At 35.8% G+C, this 16,385-nt stretch overlaps 2 protein-coding genes across 4 annotated transcripts in view; one reads left to right on the top strand and one right to left on the bottom strand.

Moving 5' to 3' along the window:
• The first annotated feature begins 305 nt into the window (after positions 1–305).
• On the top strand, positions 306–9,698 carry GIMD1 (GIMAP family P-loop NTPase domain containing 1). The gene is made up of 3 exons (XM_030023634.2): positions 306–419; positions 2,063–2,484; positions 5,271–9,698. The coding sequence occupies exons 2-3, from the start codon at positions 2,092–2,094 to the stop codon at positions 5,550–5,552; spliced, it is 675 nt and encodes a 224-aa protein (XP_029879494.1). The 5' UTR covers positions 306–419; positions 2,063–2,091; the 3' UTR covers positions 5,553–9,698.
• The window catches only part of AIMP1 (aminoacyl tRNA synthetase complex interacting multifunctional protein 1), a 39,563-nt gene continuing 30,617 nt past the window's right edge, over positions 7,440–16,385 (bottom strand). For all 3 annotated transcript variants that reach the window (XM_030023612.2, XM_030023619.2, XM_030023605.2), the window contains exons 6-7: positions 14,860–15,028; positions 7,440–7,695 (exon numbers count right to left, since the gene is read on the bottom strand). In XM_030023612.2, the coding sequence (XP_029879472.1) occupies positions 7,529–7,695; positions 14,860–15,028 (336 nt within the window). In that variant the 3' untranslated portion in view covers positions 7,440–7,528. The remainder of the gene's footprint in view (positions 7,696–14,859; positions 15,029–16,385) is intronic.

The following is a 16,385-nucleotide window of genomic DNA, read 5'->3' as shown; positions in this document are numbered from 1 at the left end:
AATTATTAAATCACTGCAATAATAAGAGAAAGTGCATATGCTCTTTACATGTATAGATGAACACACATTCAAGAACACGCAATACAAAGTAATCCCAGTACCTCCATTGTCACTCTCACACTTAACTGCTGGTTGAACTCAACTAACTTTCAAAAATATCAACTTCATACAACCAGTACAGTGACTGCAAAAACTGTATCTGCAGCTAAATTGCAAAAATTCAACAGTGCCAATTACTGACCAAACATATCCAGAATGAGGATCTATCAGTAATAGATTAACCAGATTTATGTGTACGTAACAGTCTCAGCATGGTACGTTGCTACTGTTAGTTTCAAAGTTCACATATGAACTTTTTATACTACACACATGGTTTATGAACAAAGCCTGAATTAAAGAGGAATTTAAGGGAAAATAAGGTAAGTGACATAATATGAAATTAATCTAAGTATTTAAGTGTAGACTGCTTGCAGAAAAAAAGAAACCCTCAATCATGATTTAAAAAAGGAATGCACAAATGCATGTCCACCATGTCATATTATTATGCTACAGAAAAAGAATACAATGCACATCTAGACTGATTAATATCTGATGACAACCATTTCATAAGGTGTCTTTGAAAAAAGGTGTTCTTAAAAAAAAAAAAAGAAAAAAAAAAAAAAAAAGGAAATCGATCTTCAAAAATCCACAAAAACCTCACTGTGAATTCAGTAAGGAAGATCATAATGTACAGTATTCCGTGTTGCCTGTAATGAAATTAGTATGTTAATAGCTCTTGCATGTTTGGCTTTGTACTGAAGTTATTTCGAAAGATTGATTTGGGCATGGGTTTAGTACGGGGGAGAAAGCTTGAACTACACATGCAAGAATCGAAATAAATTAATCACAGGAAATCCCATTCTAAAATTATCCATGATCTCTCTTATGAGTACCTAAACACAGTATCTTAAAAAAAAACAAAAACCAAAACCTAAACAAACAAATTCTTTCTGAAGTTGAGGTGTCACCGATAACTTAAAATCAACTACTTATTTGCCAATATGGTTTTCCATCTGAAACACCTCTGAATGTATTCAATCAGCCAGTATTCCCATTAGACAATTAACATGCACCAAAACCCCTTCAGATACTGAATTCCAGAAAAGTACAAAGAGAATGAGAGGGCTTATTTATGAAGAATTATAGTAACTGGAAACGATACTTACCCACATCCCCTCTCCATCCACCAGTCTATGCTTTTCTTTTCCACTAACTGTGCCATAAGTATAAAAGTTTGTACAGTATACATTTCCAAAGTCTCAATTTCATATGGGGTTAGAACCTGCAGCATTGGCTATTTCACCTCTTCTTTTTTCATTAAGTCATACTTCTTATATTTATCTGTATCAGAAAGCCCTTTCAGATTACTGTCTATTTCAAATTTTGTGGTAGCTGATGAAAGACTTATTCTAAGCAGTTCTCTGCTGTGAAAAAGTGCTCCTTTAAAAGCTACTTCTCCCTGATTATCCATTTTTTTCCTAAAAACAAGTGAAGATTTACTTCCTGAAACATGGTCACTTTATAACAGCAGCACGTATTTGGCACCATTCTCTTCTTCCTCCCCTTGTTTTCCTCCTTTTCATAACCTATTCTTCCCCTGCATGCCAATGCTGTTTTCCACAGTTGTTTCCCAGCTCCTCCCTTCCCTCCCCTTCTCTGTTGCCTCTCCTTAGCTTTATCTGCTATACTTGTTCCCCAAACTTTTCTCACATCTGATTCTTTCCCAGCTCTTCAGTTTCTGCCAGTGTAGGAGCACAGCCTGTCAGGTTGCTCTTGTCCCTGTGACACCTTCCACGGCGCCTTGTTATTTCTAAGCAGCAGACTGTGAAAGACAGCAAAGATGTGTCCTTGGATCGGACAGAGGTTATATGTGCTGTACCGAATGTCTATCTACATCACATACTCCTTAAAACATTTCGGGCATAGAAGGACACTCAAGACAATTAATTTTGCAATTTTTGCCTTTTTTTTTTTTTTTTTTTTAGTTAACTGAAACAGCTCATGTTATTTTTTCTTCAATTAGTGACAGGTTTGTGGATAAAAGCATAGACAATGGCAGACAGCAATGAGATGACCATCAACCTTGTTGTCCTTGGAAGAACTCAGACTGGCAAAAGCGCTGCTGGGAACAGCCTGCTGGGCAGCTCAGACTTTGAGAGTCACTGCTCCCCTAGCTCTGTGACTACATGCTGCAGCCTTGGACGCAGCTGCCGCATTTTGGGTATTATACGAAGAAATGGCTGTGAGCTAGCTCTCCGTGTTCAAGTACTTGACACTCCAAGCTACCCTCACAGTGGTCTGAGCAAAGAGCAAGTGAGAGACACTGTGAGATCAGCCCTGGCTCACCACTTCAGGGAGGAAGGCCTACATCTAGCTCTCTTGGTCCTCAGGGCTGACTTGCCTCTGTGTCCGGATGAAAGTGATCATGCAATTCAGTTCATCCAGGTAACAAATAAATAAATAGAAGTATCTGCCGTAACAGCAACTCCTTTCTCTTCAGATGACAATAGCTGTGGAAGACTTAACTGCCAATGTGAAATAGAGAAGTGCAGCTGAAAACTGGAACACTTCCCAGTCCAGCAGATGAAACACACCATTCACAACTCCAACACTATACACCATAGTTACACTTAATCACACTAAACCTGAGAAAAGAGGCAAGAACTGCTCTCTTTTGTACATGGACTCGGCACAAAGGATTTAGGAACCAAATTTACCTGTCCAAGTAAGCTTTTCTCTCAGAAATTAGAGTGAATACTTTTCATGACAGATCTAGCTTATTAAAGAGAAACACTATTTAAAGCAAGCAAAAGTCAGGTTACCTCACTCTTCTGCACTCTGTATAGGATCAAACCAGAGAGCAACAGGTCCAAAATCATGCAGAAAATCTGACTGACCTGGGACAAGGATGCTCAGCTCTGCCCTGTACTGTCACTACTACTGTATCTGTTCAAGAGAAAATAACTAGAAAGTTACCATATATTTACTCTGGCTGAGGAAAATTTCTAGCATAACTGACTTGAAGCAAATATTTTTAAGCTCCTGGGGAAAAATTTTTTTTGCAAGTAGGTAAGATATGTTGGGGAGAAAAACTGAAAAGGAATGGCATTCTTTTCAGTTGGAGATTTCTCATTACCAGGCATACATATCTTTGAAGAAAAAAAGAAAGAAAGAAAAAAAGAGGCCAGCAAACAGATATTGCTTAGTTTATCTATCTGATCAGATGAATCATGTTTGTATGATTTACAAAGAAACAAAAGGTTTCAGTTATTGCCAACGTCTGCACATGACACTTTGCATGTCTTACACTGATGAACTTTCTAAAAATCTTTAGGACTAGAAGGGACTTCCTGGTCCATCAAGTCTTATCACCTGCTGTAACTGATATTATCCAAATATATAACACGTATGTAGATAAAAATATACCAATGTATAAATACATAGATAGAAAAACAGTTTACAAAATGTGTTTGATTTGCTCTCCTGTTCTTTCTGATTACTCTCTATTGGTAGGCTAGTCCTCACTTTTCCAGTAGTTTGAGAGTTGGTTCTAATTTCAACACACTCTTACTAATTGTCAGTTTACATCTATCTGTTTTCAGTGTTACCCTTTTTCCTTACACAGTTCTCCATCTCTCTATACTTCATGGTACTTAAGAGAAAGCAGTACTTACTCAAAATATTTTTACTCTAAGCCAATGAAAAATCATCACGCTTCTAGTGTGAGACTGTTTTGAATCAAGTCCATGTGGGCACTAAAAGCATAAGAGATGCAACTGCACCTTTTCTCTTTAAATGGACCTTTAAAACCCCTTACTGGAAAGGAAATAAAGCATGTTTAAAAATAATGAGAAAGCAACACTTGTGTTTCATGATTACAACTGGCTCGCTCTCAGCTTACATAATGGTTGGGGTTTTGGTTATTTTCCCCTTGAAAGACCAGATGCTGCGATTTCATCAGCCACAAACAGGACAGGACAGCTGCCTGGGTGCCAGGAATATGAACAATAATGGTTATGTTTCAGTATGTCATTCCAAGATGACGTTAGCATGAAGACTACCTTTAGCAATCAGGAGTTTTCACAGTGATCCTCTGCAAATTATGGATAGCCTATCAATGAAGATGGCCTATCAGTAGAAGACTACTGGCACTTAACTCTCTCTGGATTTTTTAATTTCAGTAACATAGCCTAATGAATGGAGAATGTGGCAGATTTTGATTTCAGAACTAACATTAGCATTGACTTTGAGTCCTCAGCAAATCAAGGCGCTATCCTCTCTCACCAAAACTGATAACCCAACACTTCCTTAGACAGCTTATGCCAAAATTTTGTACGGGTTAAATTTTTTTTTTCATCTCTAGCATCTAAAACAGATTAATCACAATCAATACACCAGGTTTTTCTAACTCCCTGCTTATCTTGGACATAGAAAGATCTCCTTTAAAGCAGTTTTATACAGCTTGTTATTTAGCTTACAGAGTTAAGATCATCGCAAAGTGGACTTTATTACCAAAGAAGGCTTCTTGTCACACACAGGAGTTAACATGATTGCACTAAAGTAATTTCATTTACATCTGTAAATGAAAGCCCAATCTCTTATATTAAAATTTTCTGTACTCATTGAGAAAAAAGCAGCTTGTTCTCCCCATTCCCCTCCATCAGATGAACCACTGCAGTTAAACACAAACTCTAGCCTATCACTTAGGTTGATGCATTTGATTTGTGTTTTTCCTGAATTGCTGAGAATAGTTCAGTTTTATGGGATACAGCTGGAAAGGCATTCGGTGTTACATAGAAATTCATCATTTATTTTTTCAACACAAGGTGATTTGGTGATTTTTTTTAAAAAAAAAATTTTCAAAGAGCTGTAAAAAGTGTAGAAATATGGGTATGTGGAAACTACTGATGTAAACTAATGAGTGACATAGCTAAACAACCATTTTTCCTCATTTACACAGACATTTTTTAACTGCAGAAATTCTATTAACATCTGTAGTAAGAAAACAGAGAACTGCTAGTACTGCATGACCACATATTTCCACTGCAAGTGGATGTCAGTATCTTGAGAAGGTGAAAAACCCCAGAAATTTCAGCAACTCAGATAGCATGAACTGGATTACTGCCAGGAAAACAACATATAACTTGTCTGTTAATGCATAAGTATACGAGGTGGGAGTGGGGAAGAGGAACAAGAAAAGATAACTATTTAAGATTTGGTTTTCATTACAGGAACTTCTGGGTCCCACATGGAAGGATTTCACTGCAGTTCTACTTACTCATGCAGACAAGGCAGAAGAGGCTGGATTCAGCGAGGAAGCATACTTGCACAGTGCCTCAAGTACCCTCTTGTCACTTTTGACCTCAGTACAGAATAAATACATTTTCCTAGACAACCAGAAGAGCATAATTAAAGAGGAAAGAGATATTGTCTTAAGAAAGCTCTTGAACTTTATCAGACAAAATAATTATCAAGCACTTCCTCTATTTAAACACAGCAAGGAATTAAATTAGTGTTCAGCTGCTCATTTGAATATTTTCTATGGTAGGCAACATTTAACAGAAGTAAAAGAGTAGAGTAGAAGCCATCAACTGAAAAATTCCACATCCATACCAGATACCTTTAAACACAGAGTTGGAAGTATCTCTTTAGATTACCAAACTACTTGCCTTTCATAGAGTACCTCACACTACTGCATCCAGAATTCTAGCTTCAACCAAAAAAATCAGAACAAGCTAGTGCTCTAAATCACAGTCCTAATATGTATGTAGTCAGAAATGAGATTTTACACTATACCAGACTGTGTATTGCAGTTCATACAGAACACAGATCTGGAAGGAAAAAAAAAAAAAAAAAAAAAAAAAGGTAAAAAATGCACAAGAGTTCAGAAAGTAAGGGAGCCTCATTGCCCAATTCTTTAAGCTTTCAGAAATTCCTCTGAATTCCAAAGATTGTAAAGATCTTTGTAGTATTAAAAGCTAGGATTTATCTACTGTAAAAGTATTTCTTTACCTTGATTCAGGATTAGTTAGAATTGAGATTTTGAATTTCAAGAATTTTGTTTAATAAGACATTATTGAATTACAAGGCAGATAAAATAGCTCCCATGTGCTAAATGCTATTCAGCACATTTAAAAGAACTAATTACTATTGCTTATTCCCAGATGCATGAAAAATTAAGACAGTTTATAGGCACATACAAAACTCATTCAAAAAAGAAATCTGTTCATCTGTTCTTTTGCACCTGTTCCTTTTAATTTTATATCACTGTCATTTTGCTTTTTCTCCCAGTTTACTGGATGAAGTTCAGAGCCTGCAAAATTCAGAGTGGCTAAATTTTTCTTTTTTTTTTTTTTTTACAGTGGTTAAAAAAAGCACTTAATGTTTCAGTGGTTAGACAGTAACCAGTTAATTAAATATTAAATGCCAAAATAACTGAAGTATCTCTAAATAGTTACTTAAAAGGTTTATTGAAAATTGATCTAAAATATTTATTTTCAGATTATTAAAAGGCAGGAATTAAAAGAAGTAATTTGAAGCTATTACCATAGCAATCATGACTACTTGTACTACATTATTATGGAGTAATTCTAATCGTAAAAACTGAAGCAGCTACTTCTGTTAAAACCAAAGCATCTTTTGTATAAAATATCATTGCATAAAAATACATTAAAACAAAAAATCCATTCATTTTATACCTGTTTGGACACTGGAAAAGGATCTTTATTTTGATAGTATTTGATGAGCTCTGGCAATCTATTTGCCATTTATTCATTCTTCTTTGGAAAGAAATATCTAGGTGGACTAGATAAAGAACTATTTTAGCAAAGTGACAGCTTTGATCTTACTGACATTATAACAGCTTAACTGTGGGACATGAAAGTATGTCCATTTGTATATTTTAGGGCATAAAGGACCATAGTTTAATCTTCCCATTACAATTGTCTACAGACTACTGAGACAACACAGCCAAGAACAAAGTTGCAGAGGCTTATAATATATCTGAAAACCGCTTGGAAGAAGAGGAGAAAACTATTAAAAGGTGACTAGAAGAATGAAGACGATTGTGGTCTTCAGTGACCAACTGCTAGTCCTGCACTCCTTGAAGAGCAGTTAGCACACAAGGAACATCACAGAAATATTTCCTCACTGAGATGCTCTTGCTCCATGGATCTTTTAAACCTTTTAGCTGTCCAGAAAATACGCTTGCCTGCCTGTAGTTCTACCATGAACAAGCCTTGGCAATTAAGTCTTGAGCACTGAGTGGTTAATAACTGTTGACAACACTTAACCTCAAGGACAGTAAGCATGCTGAATGAGTGAATTGTGAAAATGTTGGAGGCATAACACATTCTGTACCTCTGGAATAGGAGTCAAACAAAAAAGGTATTAGCCATGCATTTCGGAGGGGTAATACATTGATGGTTTTTTATTATGCTTGCGTTACTTTCCATTTCAACATCTGAAAAAGCTTCTAATAACCATTTATTTATTTAATTCCACTGTTTGCCATGGTCTCTGCCCTGCAGACTCCTTTCCCTTTTACTTCAAATGGAACTCCTTTGTACGTAGCAACACACTGGTCATTGGTATGAAGATCAGGTTGGATTTGCTCCCAAATCTTCTTCTTCGGATTAAGCTCCTTCTCAGGATCTCCTGTTTCAAAACAAAGAATAACCTAATAGCACACAACACAGAAGGCAGAGCAAGAGCCCTATGTATGTACACATTTGTGACAGCCCACATAGCATCACTGCACACACTTTTAAGGGAAAAAAACATTACCTGTGATTCTCAAAATGAAAATTTTAATTGGAATTAGGGATTGCCTAAGAAATGTCTCCAGAGCCTCTCTCAGAATGCTGATCTTTCAGGGGAAAAAAAGTTGTAAGTAATAGACCACAAACACCATCAAAAGGAAGAAATCAAACCATTGCTAGTTGTTGGTTTACAAAATTTACTAGAGACCAAAAGGACTCCTAAGAATTAAGTAGATGTTTGCCACAGAAATACACTACTCGCCAAGACACAGGTTTGTCAGCATCTTAAGTTTAGGAATTAATAAATTTTTATAAGCAATTAATATTAAGTGAATTTGGCAGGTGCCCTTACAGTTGAGAAATATTGAACTTAGACAAGAATAGTCCAAAATTAAGATACTGACATATAATTTTAGCCCCAAGATTCAACACTGTTCCGCTACTTTTTGTACTATTTGATGACAAGCTCTGGTGCCTAAACTAACAGCATCATTAGAGGTCAGCTTGTATTTCAGCAATTATGGCCTCAGTCTCTATAAGTCTCAGTTCCCTGTTTCTGTGTGTACACCACGATAATCTACCTACGCCCTAGAGGTACTGACAATCTAACTACATTAGCAAATCTGACTATTGAAGGATCTCTAATGACCACAAAACACAGTTTTCTTCTACTAATGCTTTGAAATACTGTTAACAAGTTACACAGAATAGTGAAGTATTTCAGAGCCATATTTTTCCTATTTTTAAATAGGCATGAAATGCAAAGTACAGGGAAAAAACTCCAGCTAAGCTAAATAAGGTCTCTTGCTGTAAAAATACTGAATAAAATGCTGCCTGCTGACACAATCTAGATAAAGCAAGACAACCAATTCACTGTACAATTATTTTCAGTTCAAAGGTCAAGTAAATTTAATCTCTTAATTCTAATACAATGCAGACTCTTAAAGAAAAAAAAAGATATTTCATTAAAAAAGTTATTTAATCATAATACTGTTGGGTGCTCTTGACCTCTTGTGTGTAAAACAGGCAGGACAAAAAAAACCAAACGTACAAGACTTGATTTAAATGTAATTAGAGCACATTTAAATGCTGAAAGGGATCCCATGCTATTTCATTGTTGATACACTGAGTATTTTTTTCCTTGCTTGGAGTGCCATATTGGCACCATTCTGCCCAAGCTATTAAAATATTAAGTTCTAGAACAAGCAAGAATCAAAACCTAAATCCTAGTAAACACACCCTCTCTGAGATCCTTTCAGAGGAGCCAGGAGTTCCTAAAGGAAAATGAGGAGTTCTCCAAGTGAGCAGAATGTCAAGTACTCTCATCTTCCACTACTCAGTGACCCCAAAGGTTCAGGAAGAAAAACTATAAGGCTACAGGGATTTTAACATAAGTGTTTCTAGTAGCTGGTTGAAATTCATTACTGCTTGGTGTATTCCTGACTGGCTGACCAACAGGCAGTTAAAATGAACTACTCTCATTCCAGCCTACCTTACTGTTTTTCTCCTTTAAATGTTTTCAGTGGTTCCATCTACTCACATTCTCGATGCTTGCAAAAGTAAGTTACTTCTACCGGGTCTAAATTCTGTAGCTTCTATATCTGTAACTGTGTAAGAGAAGCAGACCAAGCCAGATTTCTCTGTTAAGTAGGCTAGCCTTGCCAGAGCAAGCTCAATAATCCAGTCGAGTTATTTCACCACCACAGGGCACTTAATAGTATTACTGATTTTTCTTTTAAATATTAATACATTAAACATTTAGAGCTAATCGTGCCTTTTCTACAAAAAAAAAAAAAAATCCTGCTCAATGCTCAAGTTCATGAACAAAGACAGACTCAGATTTAGACCAAAGTGAATGCATACAAACTAATAAAATCATTAAACAGAATGTTAAATGAACCATTGTGTATTTCCTTCCCCCTCCTCAAATATAAAAAGCACATGAATTTTTTTGAGTAAGAAACTGACTTTTACTATAAAAAACACGCTTTGGATGTTAACAAGTTTCTTTGGAATCCTGCATCAGGCTCCCTTGGGATCTGTGGTGAGCTCATATTAGATTAGCATAGGCACCAATTTTAAATACTACCAGAGCTTTAGGCTGTGCATTTTGCTATGACTTCTCCTCATTGCATTCCTTTTCCCCAGAAAGTATTCTTTAGAAGCATTTCTATAAATAAAATAAATTTAAACTTGTAATGGTTTAATGAGCTTCCCACTCTCCTTACACAAAAAGAACGAAATAAGAGGACCCGAATTTGGTTAAATGTGTCATTCAGTCTAGCAGTTTAAATATTACAGAATAAATTCTCATAATAAGCAAGAAACTTCTCCACTTTGTAACAGCTCAGTAACTATTGAAAGAATATATCTCAGCGCAAGAAAGGGCAAAGATGCAATGATGTGTGACCTTATTAAAAGTTAATACCACTTAGCCCACTGTGGATTATAACTATGCAACTGAAGGAAAGCATCCATACACCAAAGCTTTGATTAAAGAAACCTGTTAAATACAGACTAACCACTGCACTCCAGTTTTAGCACCTTTTTTTTTTTTTTTTTTTAAGAGATAGTTATTAACTAAGTTGCCAGGGATTCTTAGACCAGAATGATTATTTAATTATATAACTTAAATAACAGATTTGTAGTTCCTGTGGCATTTTTGCCTTGAAGAGTTTTGTCAAAGTATCAATTATACTGCTATTAGAAAGATTTCACAGCTAGCTGTGAAAACTCCAAGAATTATCACTGTCTTACAGCAATTGCTATGTAGGAGGGTATAGTATTTACAGACATGCAATGGAATAGTTTTTCTATGGCTTATAAATCAGACCTTTTCCACTGAAGGCAGACAGAAATTTGATAAAGTTCTTCATACAAAAAAGGCCCAACAGATCTTGGAAGATTCATGTATTGGAGTATAAAATGGTGTTAAAGTTCCTCTAAGGGCAATGACATCAAATAAACAAATAAAAAAGAACAATCCTCCACACAACAGCATTCCTTATCAAATCACTCCTCCATGACACTCAAGACGGTTCTAGGAAAACTCTCAAGCTTCTGCAGAAAAAAGTTCAACTGGTTTGAATCAAGATACCATTTATTTACTTTGACTAAAATGACCAAGGAAAATTAGCCTGTATCTCATAAATACCTTGTATAGTGGAGAGAGAAGGCTTAAAAATAACTTGATTCCAAGCTGCTTAGACAGCTGTGTATGTTTTAGAGTTGCTTTATCATTGCTGCTGCTGCTGCTTCTCTTGCTTCGTAAGTTTTCATACTTCAAACCAAAATAAGACCCAGCTGTCCTTTCTATTTTAATTTTAAGGACTCAAACTGAATCTTTATGCTTTAAAGTTATTCTTCAAAAAAGAAAAAATTGATCAGAATATAAATGGTTACAATTAAGCACTGAAATTAAATGACAGCTGACATAGCAAGGATTCTACCCTCCTGATAACAGTACCAGTGAAGCGCCAGATTGCCTTTGAGGAGACAGCAGCTAAGAAGCACGTGAGATTTTTAACACAAAAAAGGTGAGCAGAAGATACAGACATACAACCCCATTAAAAATTGAGAAACAGTTTTCCAGCCTCCCAGTGAGTTTCCCCCACTTAGGAATAAAAAAAACCAAAAAGACACAAAAACAAAACCACCACCAAACAAACAAACACCCCCCCCCCCCCCCCCCAACAAAACATCAAACAGCTGTTTTAAAAGGACAATAGGGGAAAAAAAACCCTGAAACCTAAACCAAAAAAAGGAATCAGGCCAGGGTGGGGGAACCGAACCCACCAAAAGTTGTTAATCACTTGGACAAGAAGGTAAGTGGCAACAATCTTAGTCCCTAGCTAAAAAAAAATTTTAAAAATCCTATATCAAACCAAAACCTACCAATGAACAGTATTAATATCTCAGTTTACAAAGGCAATATGCAAAAGACATGTATGCAACAAATTAAGTTACAGAAGCAGATGTCAGAATGGTTTTGAAAGTCTCCATCCATCAATGCTTTTTTTCTTGCTTTTTCCTACTCATTCCAAGATAATAAAATCACAAGTCTTAAAATTCCTTAAAATAAGCTTTAAGTAACTAGGAGATACATCACTCTACTTTGCACTATTAAGCATTAGATATATTTTCCAAGACAATGATTAGCTTTAATCTCATACCTGCCAATTTTTCTGAGCAGCTATTTATGAAATATTAGGGAACAGCTGTCATATTTCAGACTACAATCTATAGCCCTGGATATATACGCTTTTCAGAGGGGTTGTAAACGCCTTCATTTGGCACTAAGAGCTCCATGTCTTTGGCTCCCTGTCAGAGGGAAACTGATATAAAGCATACAAAATCTTGTATCACAGGCTGCAGGTCATAACTTCAGAACTCATACAACTTTTACACCACCTTCAGCTTATTCTATGTCTTTTAAGAATCAAAATGTCAACACCTCAACACCCGGGAATAATTTTAAAACAAATGTTTCTATAACTGATTTGCTCTAGGAAAAGCTTTTTGCAACTGTAAAAAACCTGGAGTCAAATAGTTTAATTTTTTTGTTAAAACTTACCTCATTAGGCATGTGCAAGAATAGATATGCTAGGTAACAGAGAACAGCACTACTACCAGCTCTGACATTATTTTCAAATGCCAGGTATACAAAGTTATTTGAGATACAAGGTTATGTCTTAGACAAAAACAAACAAAAAAGACCCTCCACGCCTCAAAAAAGCCACATGCCCAAGCTGACTTGTACATCATTTTGCAGGGCTTATGAACTAGAAGGGTTTACTCAATAGCTTGATGCTCTCTCTTGCACATCCATTTCCACAGCAATAGAAAGCTATATGAGTGTATCTGTGCATGTAACAGAGGTCAGACATCCAACATATAATTTATCTTTACTCACGGATATACAATAACTACTAGAAGTTATGAGTGGGTATTCCTACAATTTCATCAATGCAATTGCTGAAGCCTTTCAGATTTCAGTACAGTTTACCAATTCTGCATCTCAACAAGCAAGCTTGGTATAATTTTAATACAGAAAACTAAAAACGAAAAAAATGTTGCAAGACTGATTTCCTTCTTAAACACAGTATTATTTTAAAACATTTTCAGTTAGAGCATTAAATCACAGCAAGCTGAGCTTTCCTCCTGTTTCAAAAACACCTAGATAGACCATTGCTTCCTTTATCATATACCAATGAAAACACAATTTTTTTTTTTAGAGCATCACAGTTCCAAACATAAGAAGTATAAAAATATCTATATATGTACATATACCTATACATTCATGAAAAGTATTTAATGCAAATATGTTTAAGCACAGAGCTTGCCAAGAGGTTCAAATAAAAACACTGCTGTACAGCTAAAAATTGTCAGAGGTGCAATAGCTTAAAAAGGTTAATATGTTTCTATGTAGAAAACAGAAAGCTACATCATTTTCTCACATGTGAAAGGCAACTTTTGAGGAACAAATTCATCCTGAAGATGAATACTTTGTTGATAAATGCAGACACATACAACTCCAACCAATATGGGAAATACTAGGAGTTATACCCTTTATCTTAAGATAAAGTGACGCAGCGATCCTGACAAGAAGACCACTGTTCGTCAAGAACTCTGTGATCCACACAACAGTTGACCTGAGTAGGTCTGGGCTTGTGCTGTGCTGCACAAATTCCTGGGGCACAGGATAAACCTAGCCTGCTGATCATAACAGAGGAGACTGCAGGCAGCTCCCATGTGGTACCAGTGAATGAGCCACCTGCACGTCCTCACCCTTATGGAGCAGTGCGGCATCAAGTTCTCATGCAAATTTCCTTTCTGTTTGGCAGTCAAAGAAGAAAATACAATAATAGCTCAAGTGACCAAAAGAGGGGAATATCTTCTATGGACAGAGAGTGCACAGCATGCTGCACGTGGATCAGAACCCTGTTTGATGCTGCACCAACTTGGAGCTCCCATAATCTGTGCGATGTAAGATTATTAATACTATTTTCTCTTTTCAGTGTCAGCTCTAATAAATAGGATTTTAAATGATAATTTACAGAATCTGAGTGCCTTTCTTACCGGGATCATAATGGGCCAGCACCTCCTGATGAAAAACACTTAAAACCATGATAGAGATAACAAAATAACAGTGCTAACAAAGACAGCAACAGAAGCTGAATCTGACCATATCCCTTTCAGCCTGTGAGAATAATAAACTGGCATTCGGGTAGGCGGGAAGCATTCACCAACACACTACATCTATGATGCTTATTTGAGTTCCTAATATGCAGGGTCAGACACTAATAATTTTCATAGATGAGTGGGAGGTGAAGGAATTGGGAAAATGGATGAAAATCATCTTTTGAGAAAATTTAAATTTTATTATTTTATTTATATTCTGAAAAAAAATATCGATTTATTGATTTAATTAAGTGGGAAGAAGTTCAATGTCTGTCTTTGGAGAGCCAAAACATCATTTCTTTACAGACAAACAAACAAAAAATCCCTGGTGTTGTGAATATTATAGGCTCCTCTCATAAATAAAGACTTCCATCCCCTCCAATGCTCTCCATCCCTTCCTCCTCCCAATTAAAAAACCAAAAGCCTACCTCCAATTCTGACACTTTCATTAGGGGGAGGAGCTAGATTTAGGAACTTATTATTTCATCACTTACACTGAGACACTGGGAAAGATGCTTTACATTTGCTTACTGTAACTTGCAAAGTGCAAATATGTTTGTCCATACATTTTAAAAGCAGACATACTTATTGAGACTTAAAGAAAGTAGGTACTTTTATTTTAAGTACTGTACAACTTTTTCAAGTTACAGTTATTTCTCTATATTTTCTGGGTTTTGACAGATGGTTAAGTATTTTCAACCCTTTATTTAGGGGGTTGAAACACAATCTTAACATGCCAACAATAAAAAAGTTTGAATATAGCTAATACAGAAAATTTCAACAAAAAAAGCAACCAACTTTAAAATACTGTTTTATCTGGTTCAACTCTGAGGTCACCTTGGCATACCTGTTTCCTCCAATTTCCCAAATACCTACTTACCAGGAAAACCTTCAAAAGTGATTCTATCCCCAGGTACTGCCCCGGGTGGGGGAGCCAGAATTTCCACTTTTTCTGGGGAGCTGGCACACATCACCATTGCTTGAGATACTACTCCTCTCATCTTTGCAGGCTTTAAGTTACAGAGTAGTATCGCCATCCGATTCTGCATCTTGGGGAAGGAAAATAGAAAGATCTGAGTACTTAAATGCCACATGCTTTTCGGGACTCTAATTATTTCATTATAACAAAAGAATTACAATGAAGAGACCTTAACATGGACAAGAGAAGCATACAGCAGCAAATGCACCATTTTAATGCCTGGACACCAGTAAAAAATAACATTTACACCACTTACGAGTTAGCCAGTGAATAATGGAGTAAACGCTGAATTGTGACACTTATCATGGAAATACAAAACGTGCATTTCACCCTCATTCCACCTTTAGTCATTCTAGATCACCACTCAGTCCACTTTCAATATTGCACTATTAACCAAACAATTTCCATTTAATAATAATAATACAACCCACCCCCCCCCCCCAAAAAACCAAAAACCAAACAAAAAAACCCCCAAATCAACCAAAAAACCCCACTCTACAAATTAGGCTAGTTCATAGATAAAAATTTCAAACTCTGTACTGGAAGCATACAGGTGTTTTACATAATTAGCTCACTTAAATCTTAAATTTTATCTTATTTAACCCAAATGCTTTGAATTTTTTTTAACCACTGAAAATGGTTGTATATACTGTGTACTGTAATTTGTTAGAACAAAACTGTAAAACTAGGTCTCTTCCTTTGTTGTTTTATTTTAATAAAAATTATAATAGTAAACCAGAGAAAACATACTTCTCTAGGGGAAACTGCCACATTTTAGCCTAGCAAACAAACCACATTTTCAGACGGAACAGAAATTAAACCCAGAACATTCTTAAGGGACAGACAGAAAGTAAGTAAGCCTTAATACCCATAGTCCTGGTGCACACATATATATATACACACACACACATACACACACACATCTGTATTTTTAAGATTTCAGTCTTTGTGCATTACAATATAAACTTTAAACAAAATGGCAGGATTAATACTTAATAAAACTCATGTAATCAAGTATTCTGAATACTGCATATATTCCAAGTAGAACATTTTAAAAACCAAAAATGTAAATGTCCGAAATGAAGCAGTTACAATGAAGAGTTATCTTGCATAAGTTTCAAGGCAGCCCACTGACCGAAAATTTCTTAAGTTATTGCTGTGGACATAAAACACCCAAAATACAAGAAATGGCTGTAAGATACCAGTGACTCTAAAATGCAAGTTGTAGACATTATCTAGCACTGAATAACAATTAGGAAATGGATATACAGAATAAAAGAAACAAGATTTCTGCATTTGTTACTCAACTTTAGTTTTGACTAACTGGAAAAAATTCTAGACTTCAGAGCATTGCTTTTTTATTACAGATTATACAATCGACAAAACCAGACTGCATTAATACAGAAATGGAGATCATCATCAAACTA

This window comes from Aquila chrysaetos, chromosome 1, assembly GCF_900496995.4.
Source record: "Aquila chrysaetos chrysaetos chromosome 1, bAquChr1.4, whole genome shotgun sequence".
In the NCBI taxonomy this organism is placed as follows: Eukaryota; Metazoa; Chordata; class Aves; order Accipitriformes; family Accipitridae; genus Aquila; species Aquila chrysaetos.
This window is presented reverse-complemented; position numbering and strand designations above follow the sequence as displayed.

Coding starts and splice junctions, on each gene's coding strand:
- GIMD1 (XM_030023634.2), top strand. CDS start 2,092: ATGGCAGACAGCAATGAGATGACCATCAACCTTGTTGTCCTTGGAAGA. Junction 2,485..5,270: donor ATGCAATTCAGTTCATCCAG/GTAACAAATAAA, acceptor TTTTCATTACAG/GAACTTCTGGGTCCCACATG.